The sequence below is a fragment of the Acartia tonsa genome, chromosome 2 (assembly GCF_053477335.1).
Source record: "Acartia tonsa isolate MP-2025a chromosome 2, ASM5347733v1, whole genome shotgun sequence".
Lineage (NCBI taxonomy): Eukaryota > Metazoa > Arthropoda > Copepoda > Calanoida > Acartiidae > Acartia > Acartia tonsa.
The window spans coordinates 31,214,147-31,230,658 of record NC_137261.1 but is presented as its reverse complement, the minus strand read 5'-3'; the positions used below and the strand labels follow the sequence as shown (position 1 = coordinate 31,230,658).

Here is a 16,512-nt window from a genome sequence, read left to right as displayed (position 1 = left end):
TAAATTTAATGCCTGTTGATAAATTGTTGGGCTTGTTAGAAAAAAAACTCCTATAAGCTCGCACCTAAATGGCGCATTTTTGATAGAAGGAACTAAAAAGAATACATCGGGTGTTGTTGCCAAAAAAAGGGAATACATTTTTTAGCCAATGTGCAAGTAAGAAAATAGAAAGAAAGAGTTTGTAAAAAGAATTAACATCAATAACCATCTGTTTTTTTTTTTTTTTTTTTTTTTTTTTTTTTTTTTTTTTTTTTTGGGTGTAAAGTCGGACCATCACCTCCAAGCCTGGTGCACCCTGGATAACCAACTGACGATGGCCGTGAAGCTGTGATAGGTCTAGCAAGCCAGCAGTGGATAACTATATGCTCAAGATTTACGCAATCAGCCTCGAAATTATGGACAGACCTACAGGACAACGAACCCGGACCGGACCAAGACCTACGACTACATGTTTTTTGGAACTATCAACATTGGCACTTTTAAAGATAAGGCAGAAGAAATTGTACATAGCATGACACAAAGAAATTTACATATACTTGGACTTGCTGAAACAAGACATGCAGGCAGCGGACAAAGAAGACTTCATGATGATTATGAATTATTTTACTCTGGTGACCACTTAAATACAAGACATGGTGTAGCTATTATTTTACATCCTGAAGTCAGCAGATTAGTGGAGAAAGTTATTTATGTAAATAACCGAATAATAGCTATTACTTTAAACTTCAAGAGTTATAAAATCTCCTTTATACAAGCTTATGCTCCACAACAAGGACGCCCACAAGAAGAGAAGGAGTTATTCTATGAACAATTGCAAGACACTTTTGACACACTACCTACTGAAAGTGAAATTATCATCATTGGAGATCTAAATGGACATGTTGGAAGTATCAAGGTGGAGAATGTCATAGGGGACTTTGGAGTTGGTGAGAAAAACGTGGAAGGTGAAGCAATAATTGATTTCTGTATTAGAAATGGCCTTTCTGTTATGAACACGTTTTTCAAGCACAAGGAAGCCCACCAGTACACTTGGTACAGGTACAATTCTCACGTTGGTACCTATGATATTAAAACTCAAATTGATTTTGTTCTCAGCACCAGAAAATCAATTATCAAAGATGTTAAGTCAATACCATCAGAATCTCTGGATTCAGACCATAGACTGGTGAAGGGTAAAATGAAAATACACCTTCCTAAGATTGAAAAAACATCTGTTAGAAAGAGAGTGAAAATTGGAAATATTAAAGAAGCCGCTGATGACATCCAGCAAGCTATCAGAGAAAATGCTGATAGTATTAAAAGTAATGATGTTGAAGAATATTGGAAGAATCTTCGTGACCATCTCCAGGATATTCAAGAAAACATCATTGGTATGAAAAATGTTGGAAAGACAAAGAAAAAGAAAACTGGTTGGTGGACAGATGAAGTTAAATTGGAGGTTGATAAGAAGAAACTGCTCTTTAGAAAATGGCTAAAGGAACGTACACCAGAAAGCAGAGAATCTTATGAACATCAAAGAAAAACTGTCTATTATACTAAAAAGAAAGCCAAAGCTAATATGTGGACGAGTATTGGCAAAGATCTTGAAAATGATCTTAAAGGCACAAGAAAACTCATATACAGTATGTCCAAGAATTACAAAAACAGAAACGAAGATAAACCAAAGAATGCTACTATTAAAGACAAGGATGGAGACATTGTAACAGGCGAAGAAAATGTTGCTGCAAGATGGGTGGAGTATTTTGAAGACCTGCTAAATGTAGAAATTGAGGATAGTGTAGAGGATGGTGAACATGTTAATGAGAACCATGCTGAACCTGAAATTGACAATTCTGCTAACCCAATCACAATGGAGGAGTTGGAAAAGTCTTTGAGGTTAACCAAAAGTAACAAAGCTGCTGGGCCAGACCTTATCCCAATTGAAACCATTAAAGCAGGAGGCGAACCATTGAAGAATCTGATCCTAGAACTCTTGAACTTAGCTTGGAATACAGGTACAGTTCCAGAGGAGTGGAATCATTCAATTATCTGTCCTATTTTCAAAAACAAGGGGGATCCTCTAGAATGCTCCAATCATCGTGGAATATCACTTATGAGTCATGTTGGTAAACTTTATGAGAGAATTCTTGAAATCAGACTCAGAGCCCAGGTGGAAGATCTTCTTTCAGAAAGTCAATGTGGCTTTAGACCTGGACGTGGTACAGTTGACCAGATTGCTGCCCTGAGACTTTTCCTGGACAAAAGCTGGGAACATAATATTAACCAGTATATTTGCTTTTTGGACTTGGAAAAAGCCTTTGACAGAGTGCCCAGGCATAAAATATGGGATGTTCTATATGAATCTGGTGTGGACACTAAACTTTTAAGAGCTATTAAAAGTGCTTATGTGAACCAGAAAAGCTCTGTTATTAATGGCAAAATCTACTTTACAGTAAACACTGGTGTCCGACAAGGATCAGTTCTCTCCCCCCTCCTGTTCATTGTTTACATGAATCATGTGATTCTTAAAATTGAACGGGAAAATTTTATGCTGGAGAGGCTTGGCTATGCTGATGATGTTGGACAGGCAGCTGACAGCATGCAACGACTTCAGGAAGTGATGACTACCTGGGACAGAGAACTTGCTGCTGCTGGCTTAAAATTAAACTACAAGAAGACTGAGGTTATGAAGGTTGGTAGATCTCCAGAGGAGGGTGAAATTATTATTAACGGCCATACTCTCAAGGAGACTGATAATTTTATCTATCTGGGCAGTAAACTGACCTCAAACAACCTAATTGAAGAAGAAATCAACAACAGGATATCAAAATTTACAAAAAATCTGAACTGCCTTTACCCACTTATGAAAGAAAAATCTATACCAAAAAGTGTCAAAGTTTGTATTTATTCAACTATCCTGAGGCCTGTACTTTTGTATGGATGTGAAACTTGGACTCTAACTACAAAGCTAAAGAGTAAAATCCAAGCTACGGAAATGAGAGTTCTACGTTTAATCCATGGTGTAACTAGAAGAGACAGGCTAAGAAATGACGTCATTAGAGACATTCTCAAAGTGAAATCAATTTTATTGATTATTGAGAAAAGCCAGCTGAGATGGTTTGGCCACATCATAAGAATGTCAGAGGACAGAGATGTAAAGAGAATGTTAGAATGGAAACCAAATCAACCTAGACCGATAGGAAGACCGAGAAAGAGATGGCTAGACCAGATTAAAGAGATAACTAGCAGAAAAATTGCCAACTTTGAGGAGGTCTTAAGTCTAGCCAGAGAGAGAGATGAATGGAGAAGGTTCATATGGAGGCTGATACCAGACGGACCATAGTCTACCTGGCGTACTGGTGAGAAGAATGGGGTGAGAACCATCTGTTTTATTCATGCCAGCTTTGTATAAATTTATTTTATAATGTTTGTCGTGGGTTAGGTTATATTTTATAGAAGTTTTCATCATGTGTCAGATGTATTTTTGACATATGTATAAAAAATATTGGATGTATTTTTGCCAGTGTTGGATGTATTTATAGCATGACAATCGATTTTACTGTAATTTATACAGTAAAAATTCAGTTTGTCATAAATACATCCAATGCACTGGCGAAAACACATCCACTATAAATTTGCTGGATGTGTAAATTGCAGTCCCCCTGTTATACATTTGAAAAATCCATGAAATAAGACCCGTTGGATTTTCATCTATATGGACTAAAATCTATAGTTTGTGCGAGAGGATCCATAACTAAACCAATATGATAAGTATTATTTTTACCCATACAGAAAAGTTTGTTAAAAATATCAAATTTTAGCTGATACAAAAAAAACGCTTTAATTGAGGAGAAGGTCAGATAATAGAAGAAAAAGAGAGGTGATATACCCAGGGCTTGGCAACCACGTATTTTTTGCTGAACTCGGCTGGATTGCCTAAAAAAAGATGAGTTTTGCTTTGGGAAGGTTGAAATGAAAATAGATGGTTTTAAATTTACAAGAGTTAGGCTCTATATTCACCAGTGGCTCTCGCATTCCGTCATTTCATTTAGCGGCTGCGGCTACACATTATTCAAAATGTCTGCGGCAGATTAGTCCTACTATAAAAAGATTAGTAATAAAAATGAGGATTTGGATTATAGAAACGCGATAGTTAGTGTGGGGCAGTATTAAAGTTAACTTACGATACTGCAAATTTAAACTTTTTTATCATTATTTTTGCAGAAAAAAAAGTTTATTATAGCATAGATTTGATTTTATTATTTGTAACAAACTACTTTACCGAATGCCATATATTTTTCAGATACTATAATGGATTGTCAATTATTTTCATTTTTTGATATTTTATATAATTTCTGTGTAATAAATCATTACTGATTTTTTTCTATTGCATCTAAAGGAAATCCATTTAGCCATCAAAGTCAGTAAGCTCTTTCTTTATGGCATTTGATACTAATATGGAAGAAAAAGCAATAAAAGCTGTATTAACATATTGAGACAATTATGTTTTCGAGTGTCATTTCTAAGAGAATAATATTGTAGTTTTAAATGCGCACCCCAGTTTTATATTTAAGGGTGTGGCTAAAGATTTGGCAATCACGGCCCTTTTGTTGCACGTTTATGGAGCTATGCAAAGGAGAGGTGGTGCCACAAAGAAACAGCAAGAAGTAATAGTTATGTAAAGAGAGAATGGTGTCTCTAAGAAAAAGAACTACATTTTTTTTTATAGAAGAGGAGGCAGGCCACAAAATATGAGCACATTCATGAAGCTAAGCATAGGCGTGCTGGTTTCACAAAATAACGAGCTTTTCCTGCCATTTTATAAAGCCTTGAGTAATGAAAATATTTATTATGCTTATATTTTAGTAAGTCAAACTTATCAGCTTGACACTTGAGTGATTCTTTGTAATTTTGTGGCACACATACTAAAGCTTATTTTTTGTATGCAATATGAAACGGATAGATATAACATCACATATATACCCTTCATACTATAATCAGATACGAGTTTTTTTTTACAAGGAAGATATATAAAAAGCACAAATAAGGTATTGCCAAAAAGCGAAATACATCAAAAATGATATTTAATGGGGGAGGATGGGAAATTTGACCATTCTACCATGTTTTGCACTCAAACAATCAAAAATCGCTTATAGGTTTCGGCGGGTGTTTTTTTAAACTAATTTCGTTGTTGGTATAGCTGATCAATAGGTAGTGAAGCATTATACTTGTTCTTAATATAAACAAAATAAGATAAAAAATACAACTACAAAATATATTTAGGAAATCAAATGAAAAATCAATATAAATAACAAAAAATAGTTACATTTAAAAATGTATAAATTCAAATAAATTTCAAAATAAATAGGAAATCATACATTATTGAAAAGAAAATAAAGCTTTATAAATAATACATAATTATTGCTTTTTACAACAAAGGTAATTTATGAGAATGTGATTTTAAATTTATATTACAAGTGAATTAAATTCTTTAAAGATGGACGGATATTGGTAACTTAAAAAATAATATTTTTTAGTAGCGAAGCTACTCTATAATTCACTTTGTTAGTAGCGAAGCTACTCTATAATTCACTTTGTCCGTCCGTCCGTCCGTCCGTCAGTCAGTCAGTCAGTCAGTCCGTCCGTAACGCTATGGGGGAAATGGGATTTACTCAGCTCCTATAAAAGATAGAATGCTGAAATTTTTTGACAACATTCCCATTATTAAGGAGCACAATTGACTATAAAACATCATAGGCGTTCGGACCGATTTTTAGCAGGTTTTAGGCTATTTTTATATTTTTCACATTTTTCTCCATATCTTCAGTGTTTATGGTCCGATTTTCAAAATTTTTTCAGTTATAGATATCAAAATTAAATTTCACGTCGTTTAAAGGAACAACCATGAAGGCCAGACTGCCTTTTTAGCAGGTTTTAGGCTATTTTTATATTTTTCACATTTTTCTCCATATCTTCAGTGTTTATGGTCCGATTTTCAAAATTTTTTCAGTTATAGATATCAAAATTAAATTTCACGTCTTTTAAAGAAAACAATCATGACGGCCAGACTGCCTTTTTAGCAGGTTTTAGGCTGTTTTTTATATATTTAACATTTTTCTCCATATCTTCAGTGTTTATAGTCCGATTTTCAAATTTTTTCAGTTATAGATATCAAAATTAAATTTCCCGTCTTTTAAACAAAGTAACCATGACAGCCAGACTGCCTTTTTTGCAGGTTTTAGGCTATTTTTATTTAACACTTTTTTCCATATCTTCAGTGTATATGGTCCGATTTTCCAAATTTTTTAAGTTAAGGATTTAAAAATTAAATTTTTTGTCGTTTTAATAAAACAATAATGACAGACAGACTGCCTTTTATCAGGTTTTTGGCTATTTTTATATCTTTTACATATTTCCCCATATCTTTGTTTATTTTGATGCAATTTTTCTAACTTTTATGGGATATCAGTATCAAAATAATTTTTCCCATTGTTATGAGCATCTTTAATATAATTTACTTTGACCATCGTCATCATGCAAAATAAAACAAGGTTTCATGTTTATTTTATCCAATAAATCTATTATTGATTTTAGTAAAAACCTTTTAAATCTACCTGTACGTATTCCCATCGACGATTTTTTGTGCTTCGCTACTTATGGATGTTGTCATCCTTGTTATTAACATAAATTGGCATTTAAATTTCTTAATTAATTCTACTGAAGTTTCAAAATAAAAACCATTGCAATAGGACACAGTCCATTATTTTTTTTTTCAAAAAAAAACACTTAAGACTGATAAAACTACTTAAACTAACAAAATGATCATGATAAAAAAAATAAAAACTATAATTTACAAATATGAAAATACAAAAACAATCACACAAGAAGCTACTTCCAAAATATCTGTTCTTTATAAAATGTGATGATCAATATTAAGCAATTTTTGTAAACTTTTTCTTTTTTTTAGTGCACAAAAAATTAAATAACTTTTTAATCATCAAAAACAATCACTTAAAATAATAAAAAATGTACAAAAACTTAATTCTATATTATCACAACAATGTTTTTATACCCTAATCCAAATCATTGTTTTTATTTGACTCTAATGCTCTTTTGTTTGTTCATATTTGTGAGCATGAGACTTATGTAGGAGGTCAACAGATCATCCATCTTGTAACCTACAAAATAAGTATATGTCAATAATTTTTCTTTAAATGCCTTTCTTTCATTTCCTTTATTTTTTATTGGGATAAGTTGTAAAGGAGTGATTGTTAATTCCACTTTTTTATGGAAGTATATTAGATTCTATTAATTCCCCCCCTCCCCCAACCAATCGATTTTTTTTCTTCCGTTAAAAAAGCTTGGACGTTGCTCATTACTCGACATTGCCCATTTCTCCCACTTTTTAATTTTGTTTTACAGCGTCGATGCTTTGAATCAGTGCAATCAACGAATACTAGGTCAACAGTAAATACAATTTTTTCAGCTAAAAGTAAACCAAATTCAAACTTTTTTGTTTCCAAAAGTAGAATTCATATTTTGGTAGAAGATAGGCTACACTATATAAAAGGGCCCGTCATCTGCCTGCGAGGCTCAGGGAGTTCAACCTATTTTAATTTTAAAAATAAGCTGTAAGTCTAAACCTGACCAAATGTGGCAATCCCTTTATTCAAAAAAAAAATCCAAGCATCCAAATGGGTTACAATTTGAGGCTTAGTCGCGGCTGACGCGCGGCTATTGAACCTTGCTATTTATGTATTTTGTATTTAGCAACTTGTTCAAAATCACTAAGTAAACAGAGTTTAAGTCAATATTTTGACCAAAAAATGTTCACTACAAGGTCTTTTATATTTGTCTTTTTATAATTCGTCAAATTTAATATTATTTATGTGAAAATTTTAAATGTGTGTTTCAGAGAAAAGTTTTTAACATCCATAATGTCTGACAAGTCTTTTCCCCCCAAAAAAATGTGTCAAAATAATAAATTGTTACCTAAGCTAGTTTCACAGAGTAGTTTTGAACCTCTGACCAAGTTTCCAATTGTCATATGGAAGTAGGTATTACCACTGGACCAGTTGGATATACGGGTGAACGGATGGGTAACTAGCACATCCTAAAAAATAAGATAATAACATTTTTTGTTATTCAAAACCCTCCCCTTCCAGTGATCATTCACCACCTTAATTGAGTAAAAGTGAACACTGATAAAATTAAACAAAATTACAAAATTGCATATTAAGAATAACTTTAAATGGATATAAAAAAAATGTATTTAATATAACCGTTATAACAGTTCTTCAAAATAAACATTAAAAAAGAGTGTAATAATTAGGTGCAATGCTGTAAATTTAGCAGTTCAAGCAAATTTTGCTCGTTTGATCTTTTTTTGTGAACTTCTCTTCTATGGATGTGATCATCCTTTTGTTTATTAAATTATAGCTTTTAGGTTAGAGGAGGATGACTTAAAATGTGTAAATGTAAACAAAAGAAAAATGCCCATATAAGAACTGCATATCTGCAAATATTTGTCCAAGAAAAGCATTTATGTGTTCTCAGTATTTACCCCGAACAAACTATAGGGGGCCCTCTTTTTTGGCTTAACTCAGAAAGTGCTCGTTGAATTTAGAAGAACTTTTAGTTATCATGTAGCTTGATGTAAAAAAATAATGTATGTGGATCCCATCCCAAAGCCTATAATAAATAGTATTGAAAAAATCTGCCTATCAAAACTTTCAATTTTCTTTCTTTTTCTAAAATCAACAAAAGGAAGAGGGGGGCAAGGAGGGGAGGTCTATCTATATACCCTTCTCTTGGGGCGTTAACGCTTAAGAAATAAATCTTCCGATTGTACAGTAACTTCGCTAGTTTAAATATACAGAATTATGAGACGACATAAAGACGATTATTCGTACTCAGCCTTTTTTTAAAAGTTGTGTCACAGTATGAGGTTTGCATTTGAGTGCCATAAAAGTGGCGTTCGCTCACTTCCACATTTTCTTACATTAACATAGTGATTTATATTTGCAGAAGGAACAATGGACATAACTTAGAGAGGACTTTTATGGTTAATAAATAGATATAATCTAGAGACATACTCTATAAATCAGCCAATAGAATAACAGTGAATGTAAATTGAAGACATGCAATTGGTTAAAACATTTTACAGGTTTTAGTATGTAAGGGCATATTTTTTATTCAATTCGTTCGCGTTATGAGTCAGCTATAAATTGTCGCATACTTTAGAATAAAGATTTTCTTGGGTAAATTATTTCGTGTAAAATTTCTTCCCTCGTATAATGTTAAGCATATGACAAAAATATAATAAGTTAGTTATGAATAGATGAATATCTTAGGATAAAGTTAGCTTCCTATCAATTAAATCGTCGAAATATGTCAGACAACTTTCGTCAATCGTATCTCGTATATAACAAAAAAAATAACAAAGGTTTTTGTCTGCTAAAGATGGGCCATCTAGATATACTATGCCTATTGTTGAAAGCTAAGAAAGGGTAAGAGGCAAATTGAGCTATGTTTTGATGATGTGACACATACGCGGAAGTAAATGCACACCACTAAACGTATTTATGGGCTTCAATGTGGCTATAAACATCATAAATTTAGGTATAATAATAGTAAGATTGTTTGACTGTTCGTAGAAAATTTTCTGATCGGATATATGAATTCTTTCTGAAATGCATTGACTAAATTTTGAAACTAATAAGTTGACTCCTTTTCCCTTTGAATAAAAAAAAATTTTACATTTTTCATGTAAATGTAGGGTTAACGCCAGAAAACTATAATTAATAGCTCAAAAATAAATGGGAACTATCTATTTATTTGCCTGACGATCTAAATTCTTGTGATCGTCAACATTTGTAGTGACTAAATGTACATTTAATCAAATAAACCATCGAAGTTTGTTTATCCAAGTTCTATGCTTCCAGATAATTATAGATTGTTTTCCTAAATTTGAATTCACATATAAAATATCCAAAAACAAAAATGAAGAAAAGAAGTAATCATTGCTGTTATTTCTAAATCAGACGCCAACCTGTTTTGCCATCCCTCTAATCATAAATACAAAACACTCTGTTTATATAAATCTTATGTATATAAATCTGAAGAAAAGAGTCAATAAATTTTTCTATCACTGTGCACGTAAATTTTGAACAATGGACCACCCTGTATTTCTACTCGTATTTGCATTCATCAAAGACAGCGTAACAACCACCCTGTATTTCATTCCCATGTTTAGAAACATAAACATATAGTCAATGCTGTAGTTCTACCCCAATGTTTAAAGATAAAAAACATAGGGGCCAACCTTTACCTTTCCTCCCAGAATTACTATTCATGTATCTAAATCTTAGTAACCTCCTTGTTTTACCCTGTTTCTTTGCAAATATCAAAAATGAGAGCCCCATGAATTTATTTTTATTTGTACATAAACCTAAAACGTATGAGCCACCCTGTAGATCTACCCTTGTGTGTATAAACCTGATACATATGAGCCATCCTGTAGGTCTACCCAGGGAGTAAGGGAGGGGACAATGGGCAATTAATTCAATATAAGAGTTATCAAAGAAAAGGCATGAAATCCAGTTTAATCCAATAAATTTGTAGGAAATTATAAAGGGATTGTTAATTGAATAATAGATTTCCATAGCGTCATGTAAAGTGAAATCACAACTTGTTTTTGATGAAATATATTGAGGTTTTTTAGTGTGATTTTTATATTAAAAGATTATTGGACCGGCCAGCTGCTAGCAAGAATATGACTGCCCCTTTTTATTCTGTTTATTTCCCTTGCCTCCAACTCCCTTCTCCCTTCTCCCCATCTGCTACATTCCAAACTAACACAACGAGTGTTTATTTCCCTTCCCCCCACTTCCCTTCTACCTTCTCCCCGTCTGCTACATTCCAAACTAACACAACGAGTGTTTATTTCCCTTCCCCCCACTTCCCTTATCCCTTCTCCCCGTCTGCAATATTCAAAACATACATAACAAGTAGCGGCATTCTATGCGCAAGTCCCCAAACTCAGTCAGAAACTGCTAAATTCTTGCACATTCCCTTTAAGCCAGTCCCCAAAGTCTGAGACTCCTAAAAATTGAATATTCGATCCATTGTCCCCTCCCTTACTCCCTGAGGTCTACCCTTGTGTGTATAAACCTGAAACATATGGGCCACCCTGTATATCTACCCTTGTGTGTATAAACCTGATACATATGGGCCACCCTGTAGATCTACCCTTGTGTGTATAAATTTAAAACATATGGGCCACCCTGTAGATCTACCCTTGTGTGTATAAACCTGAAACATATGGGCCACCCTGTAGGTCTACTCTTGTGTGTATAAGCCTAAAACATATGGGCTACCCTGTAGATCTACCCTTGTGTGTATAAAACTGAAACATATGGGCCACCCTGTAGATCTACCCTTGTGTGTATAAACCTGAAACATATGGGCCACCCTGTAGATCTACCCTTGTGTGTATAAACCTGAAACATATGGGCCACCCTGTAGATCTACCCTTGTGTGCATAAATCTCTGAAAATGAAATGATAAATGTTTTCCCGGAATAGTTTATCACATTTTAGATCAAAATTTAGATCATCACAAACGTAATTTACCAACATGATATATATCATTTGACAACATAATGAACAACGAATGAAATTTCAGATCAGAAGAAAGGGGATTTTTCAACAACTATAACAGTAGGCTATGAAGAAAATTGTATTACTAACTATTGTCATCAGATTTCACACCGACATTTTTTCAAGACAAGTTTGTTGTTAATATATATCATGACATACAAATTTGCAAATTAGCCACTAAATATTACGGATTAACAAATCTGTAAATTGTTGTCTATAGCAATAAAAATTTTACATATTTTCCTAGAAATAAATCCGCATTCTTGGCATAAAAACTTAATATCAACCCATGAGGATTTTGACCTACACAACAAAAAATACAGTTTCGTCGGTTGCATAATTATTATTCAAAGGGTAATAAAACAGTTAGACTAGTTGTAAGGAGCTAAATATATAAAAACAAGGATGACAACATCCATAAGTAGCGAAGCACAAAAAATCGTCGATGGGAATACGTACAGGTAGATTTAAAAGGTTTTTACTAAAATCAAGAATAGATTTATTGGATAAAATAAACATGAAACCTTTTTTTATTTTGCATGATGACGATGGTCAAAGTAAATTATATTAAAGATGCTCATAACAATGGGAAAAATTATTTTGATACTGATATCCCATAAAAGTTTAAAAATTGCATCAAAATAAACAAAGATATGGGGAAATATGTAAAACATATAAAAATAGCCAAAAACCTGATAAAAGGCAGTCTGGCCGTCATGGTTGTTTTATTAAAACGACAAAAAATTTAATTTTTAAATCCTTAACTTAAAAAATTTGGAAAATCGGACCATATATACTGAAGATATGGAAAAAAGTGTTAAATATATAAAAATAGCCTAAAACCTGCCAAAAAGGCAGTCTGGCCGTCATGGTTACTTTGTTTAAAAGACGGGAAACTTAATTTTGATATCTATAACTGAAAAATTTTGAAAATCGGACTATAAACACTGAAAATATGGAGAAAAATGTTAAATATATAAAAAAAACAGCCTAAAACCTGCTAAAAAGGCAGTCTGGCCGTCATGATTGTTTTCTTTAAAAGACGGGAAATTTAATTTTGATATCTATTACTGAAAAAATTTTGAAAATCGGACCATAAACACTGAAGATATGGAGAAAAATGTGAAAAATATAAAAATAGCCTAAAACCTGCTAAAAAAGGCAGTCTGGCCTTCATGGTTGTTCCTTTAAACGACAGGAAATTTAATTTAGATATCTGTAACTGAAAAATTTTTGAAAATCGGACCATAAACACTGAAGATATGGAGAAAAATATGAAAAATATAAAATAGCCTAAAACCTGCTAAAAATCGGTCTGAACGCCAATGATGTTTTATAGTCAATTGTGCTCCTTAATGATGGGAATGTTGTCAAAAAATTTCAGCATTCTATCTTTTATAGGAGCTGAGTAAATCCCATTTCCCCCATAGCGTTACGGACGGACGGACTGACTGACGGACGGACTGACTGACGGACGGACAAAGTGAATTATAGAGTAGCTTCGCTACTAAAAATGTTGATTTTAACTGGATGAAAGCTCACAGCAAGTTATTTGTTATATGTAAAATGGTTTATTATCAGTAGTTTTAGGAATTAAAAAGGCCATGGGAATAAAGTAAATATTTAATTTAATTTTTTTAAAGAAAATTATTTTGTAAATATAATATTTCATGTTTGTGTATGTTTTGTAAAATAATCCTTTTACAAATTTAAATATAATTTAGTGGAAATAAAAGATTTTTTTCTTAAAATTTTGTGTAAAACATATAATAGAAGAATAGACCCTTTGTCTGTATACAATTTAACAAGGATAGATTTATCTGTACACGTAAAGCTAACATAAAATAACTTATAATTACTATAACATGCGCAGCTACTCTATGACTTAGATAAGTCTTAACGTCCATCTGACTGCACAACTTAAAATTGTAAATATACAGACTCAACGTTGTTCACAGTTTTTCCACATACAAAGTACACACACACAATATTAGACTAATTTAAATATTACATTCATTGAATATGTCATAAATCTTATTATGTAAGTGTGCAGAAATATTTTATGAGAGTGAACATGACTTTTTTATGGTTTAGTAACTAAACGACGTTCGACCATGTAAATGTAAAGCAATCAGTAAAGTAGCTGCGCTACAAAAAAAAAGATTGCAAGGCACATGCAATGAGGTTGCAGATTTTAAATTTGCACGGCCTCGGGAAACATGCAAAATTTAGCATCAGTGGTTTATGCTTTAATATGCTACACAAATAAAATTCATACCCACAAAGAAACCGACATAAATACAAAGCAAAGGCGTATCAAGCTTTAGGTTGGTTGATAAGGAAAGTTTCATGTGTGACTTCATTAAAATACGCCTATATCCATCTCTTTTTTTAGGGGTTTCATTTCCCACTTCTCCTCTCATCCTTTCTTATTAGGCGTATTTTTATGACGTCACACATGACATTTTCCGTATCTCCTGAAGGTATTTGTTTAGTTTAAGATTCATTAAAATTCAAGTATGCATTTAATTATTCATTTTAAGGAGAAATTTCAAATAAAATTGGCAAACTAATTAATCATGAATTTTTAAATCAATATAAAATTAAATTAGTTGATTGGATATATTATTATTAGGATCTTACACCATATATTCATTTTCTCTTATAAAGTGATTCTACCATCGGGCTGAAAAAAAAACAATTTTCCTCTTTCACCCCATTTATCCCATCTCCTCCCCTCCTACTGGATAAACAAACAAACCATTGACGACAATTTGCCCATTGCCATAATATAAACGTATATTTTACATCCATAATTGGTTGTTGAAAATAATACTTTCATATGATATAAAATTAGCCAAAAAAATATTATTGCTATTAGAAAATTTTAATACAATAATTGATCTAACACAATTTTTTAATATGATGTTTTAGCCAATATATAAAGTTTTTAGTCGGTTGTGAACAATTTACTTTTGACAGTCTTGGCAAGATGTTTCTTTTGGAACAAATTTATATATATAGTTTTACACAAAGATAAATCTTAAAATCTAAAATGCGAAGCTGCTCGATAAGTATATATCAAAGTCAGTCTGCAATGACCTTGCAAAACACTTTGTCACAGTAAAAGAAAATATAAAAACTTAATTTTAATTTAATTTTATATCTAAATTTATCTATTGGCAATACATTTTGATGCATATTACTATATAATTATCAAAAATCGAAAACATTGTTTTTCAAAACAACTTTTAACTAGCATTTCGTTATATCATACCAAACTAATTAACATTATTTCCAGTCTATCCAGTAAAAAATTAACTGTATGACCCTAAATAAACAAATTCTGAACCAACCTTTGACTGTGGATGAATAAGGCTGACTCCTTGTTTATTGATTGCTATCAGCAATAGTTCTGGATAATTGGGGTCTGTCGTCTGTTTTACTTCAAAGAAGGCCGAGCCAAAAGTGGGCCATCTGTATATAACCTGAATGTATCAAATTTTGTAAAATATATATTAAGTATATAATAAATTATTCATTTTTAAAACATTTTGAGCTGTAAATCTTGAAATAAAAAATTCTATTTATAATTATAGTCCATCTATTTTCTGTCAGTCAGTCTTTTTATGTGTCTTTGTGTGTCAAGTTTGTCCGTTTGTTTTATTGTTTGTCTGTCAGTATGTAATATTTATGTATGTGTGTCATGATTGTTTGTCTGTCTGTTGAAATTTAAAATATATTTGTCTGCGTGTAACGTACTGTAGTTTGACATTTTGTAATGTCTTCATCTGTGAGTCTGTATTTCAATTTGTATATTAACAATTTTCAAAGCTCACCTTTAGGAAAGCAATTTTAGCTTCCTCCGGAGACATTCCAGAATCTTGGTTGTAGCACTTGACTATCTCTCTCTTCCAGTCTTGACTTGACATTGTCTTGATAATATCAACAGGGACGAGTTCACGCATCATGTGGGGCAGCGCAGATAATTCTTGCTTGCTCTCCCCGAATTTCACCCTAGATAGATTTATTTTGTGCTACTCATTGATTGTGTGCTATAGAATAAAGAAGATAAAAGTAAAAAAAAATCATTTTTGGTTAATTTTAATTTTTAACGCTAAGGTAAAAATGGTAAAAAGTGTATCATTGAAAACACTACAAAAAAACCACATGAATAAAGCAGCTAATAGTGCCTATCAAAATGACGTCATACAATACAAATGACCTATGATAAGCAGTTTACATTTTAATTGACCAACTGTAGGCCAGTGTGACGTCATCATTTATAGGTATTATACTTCCGCATGAATAATTTATTAAAGCTAGAGTTTCAGACAAAAAGAGAAAAGCTTTAACATTATTAAACAAAAATCCACATGTCCAAAGAGAGGCCCTTTCAATAAATTGGTAAGTAAATAATACTCTACAGCTATAGGTTAACCAATCAGCTGCTTAAAAAAATATTTGCCATCGCAGCTACTCTATATTGAATAACTATCCGTCAGAACTTTATTGAATAAGATTACCTGTAGATTAAAGCTCCTAGTAGTGCAGCTTCCTCCTTTGTGCACTGATGATAACCTCTTAATAGTTTGGGCAGCTCCTGGTGGAAATGGAATATTATATCCGCATTTCTGTCTTTACCTGGTTTCAAGGATATAGAGATAAATAAGCAGCCAATAATAGCATTGTTACCTAATTTCCCCTTTATATTTTATCTTTATATTTTAACATGGACTTTCTGAATGGGAAAGAAAACCCATAAAAAAAAATGGATAATCCCTAATTTTTTTTACGTCACATGGCTGATTTTTGAGACACCCTTCTTCTTGGTTATATTTCTGTGAAAAAAATACTACTCATATTACATTCA

At 32.3% G+C, this 16,512-nt stretch overlaps 2 protein-coding genes across 6 annotated transcripts in view; one reads left to right on the top strand and one right to left on the bottom strand.

The window, feature by feature from the left end:
- Window positions 1–448: 448 nt before the first annotated feature.
- Window positions 449–3,322, top strand: LOC145312502 (uncharacterized). The gene has a single exon (XM_080151759.1). The coding sequence runs from the start codon at window positions 449–451 to the stop codon at window positions 3,320–3,322; it is 2,874 nt and encodes a 957-aa protein (XP_080007885.1).
- A 1,918-nt stretch (window positions 3,323–5,240) lies between these two features.
- The window catches only part of ck (unconventional myosin-VIIa ck), a 104,572-nt gene continuing 93,300 nt past the window's right edge, over window positions 5,241–16,512 (bottom strand). For all 5 annotated transcript variants that reach the window (XM_080150403.1, XM_080150404.1, XM_080150401.1 and 2 more), the window contains 5 exons: window positions 16,166–16,283; window positions 15,479–15,656; window positions 14,996–15,127; window positions 7,972–8,092; window positions 5,241–7,157 (listed from right to left, as the gene is read on the bottom strand). In XM_080150403.1, coding sequence (XP_080006529.1) covers window positions 7,072–7,157; window positions 7,972–8,092; window positions 14,996–15,127; window positions 15,479–15,656; window positions 16,166–16,283 — 635 coding nt within the window. In that variant the 3' untranslated portion in view covers window positions 5,241–7,071. The remainder of the gene's footprint in view (window positions 7,158–7,971; window positions 8,093–14,995; window positions 15,128–15,478; window positions 15,657–16,165; window positions 16,284–16,512) is intronic.

Coding starts and splice junctions, on each gene's coding strand:
- LOC145312502 (XM_080151759.1), top strand. CDS start 449: ATGTTTTTTGGAACTATCAACATTGGCACTTTTAAAGATAAGGCAGAA.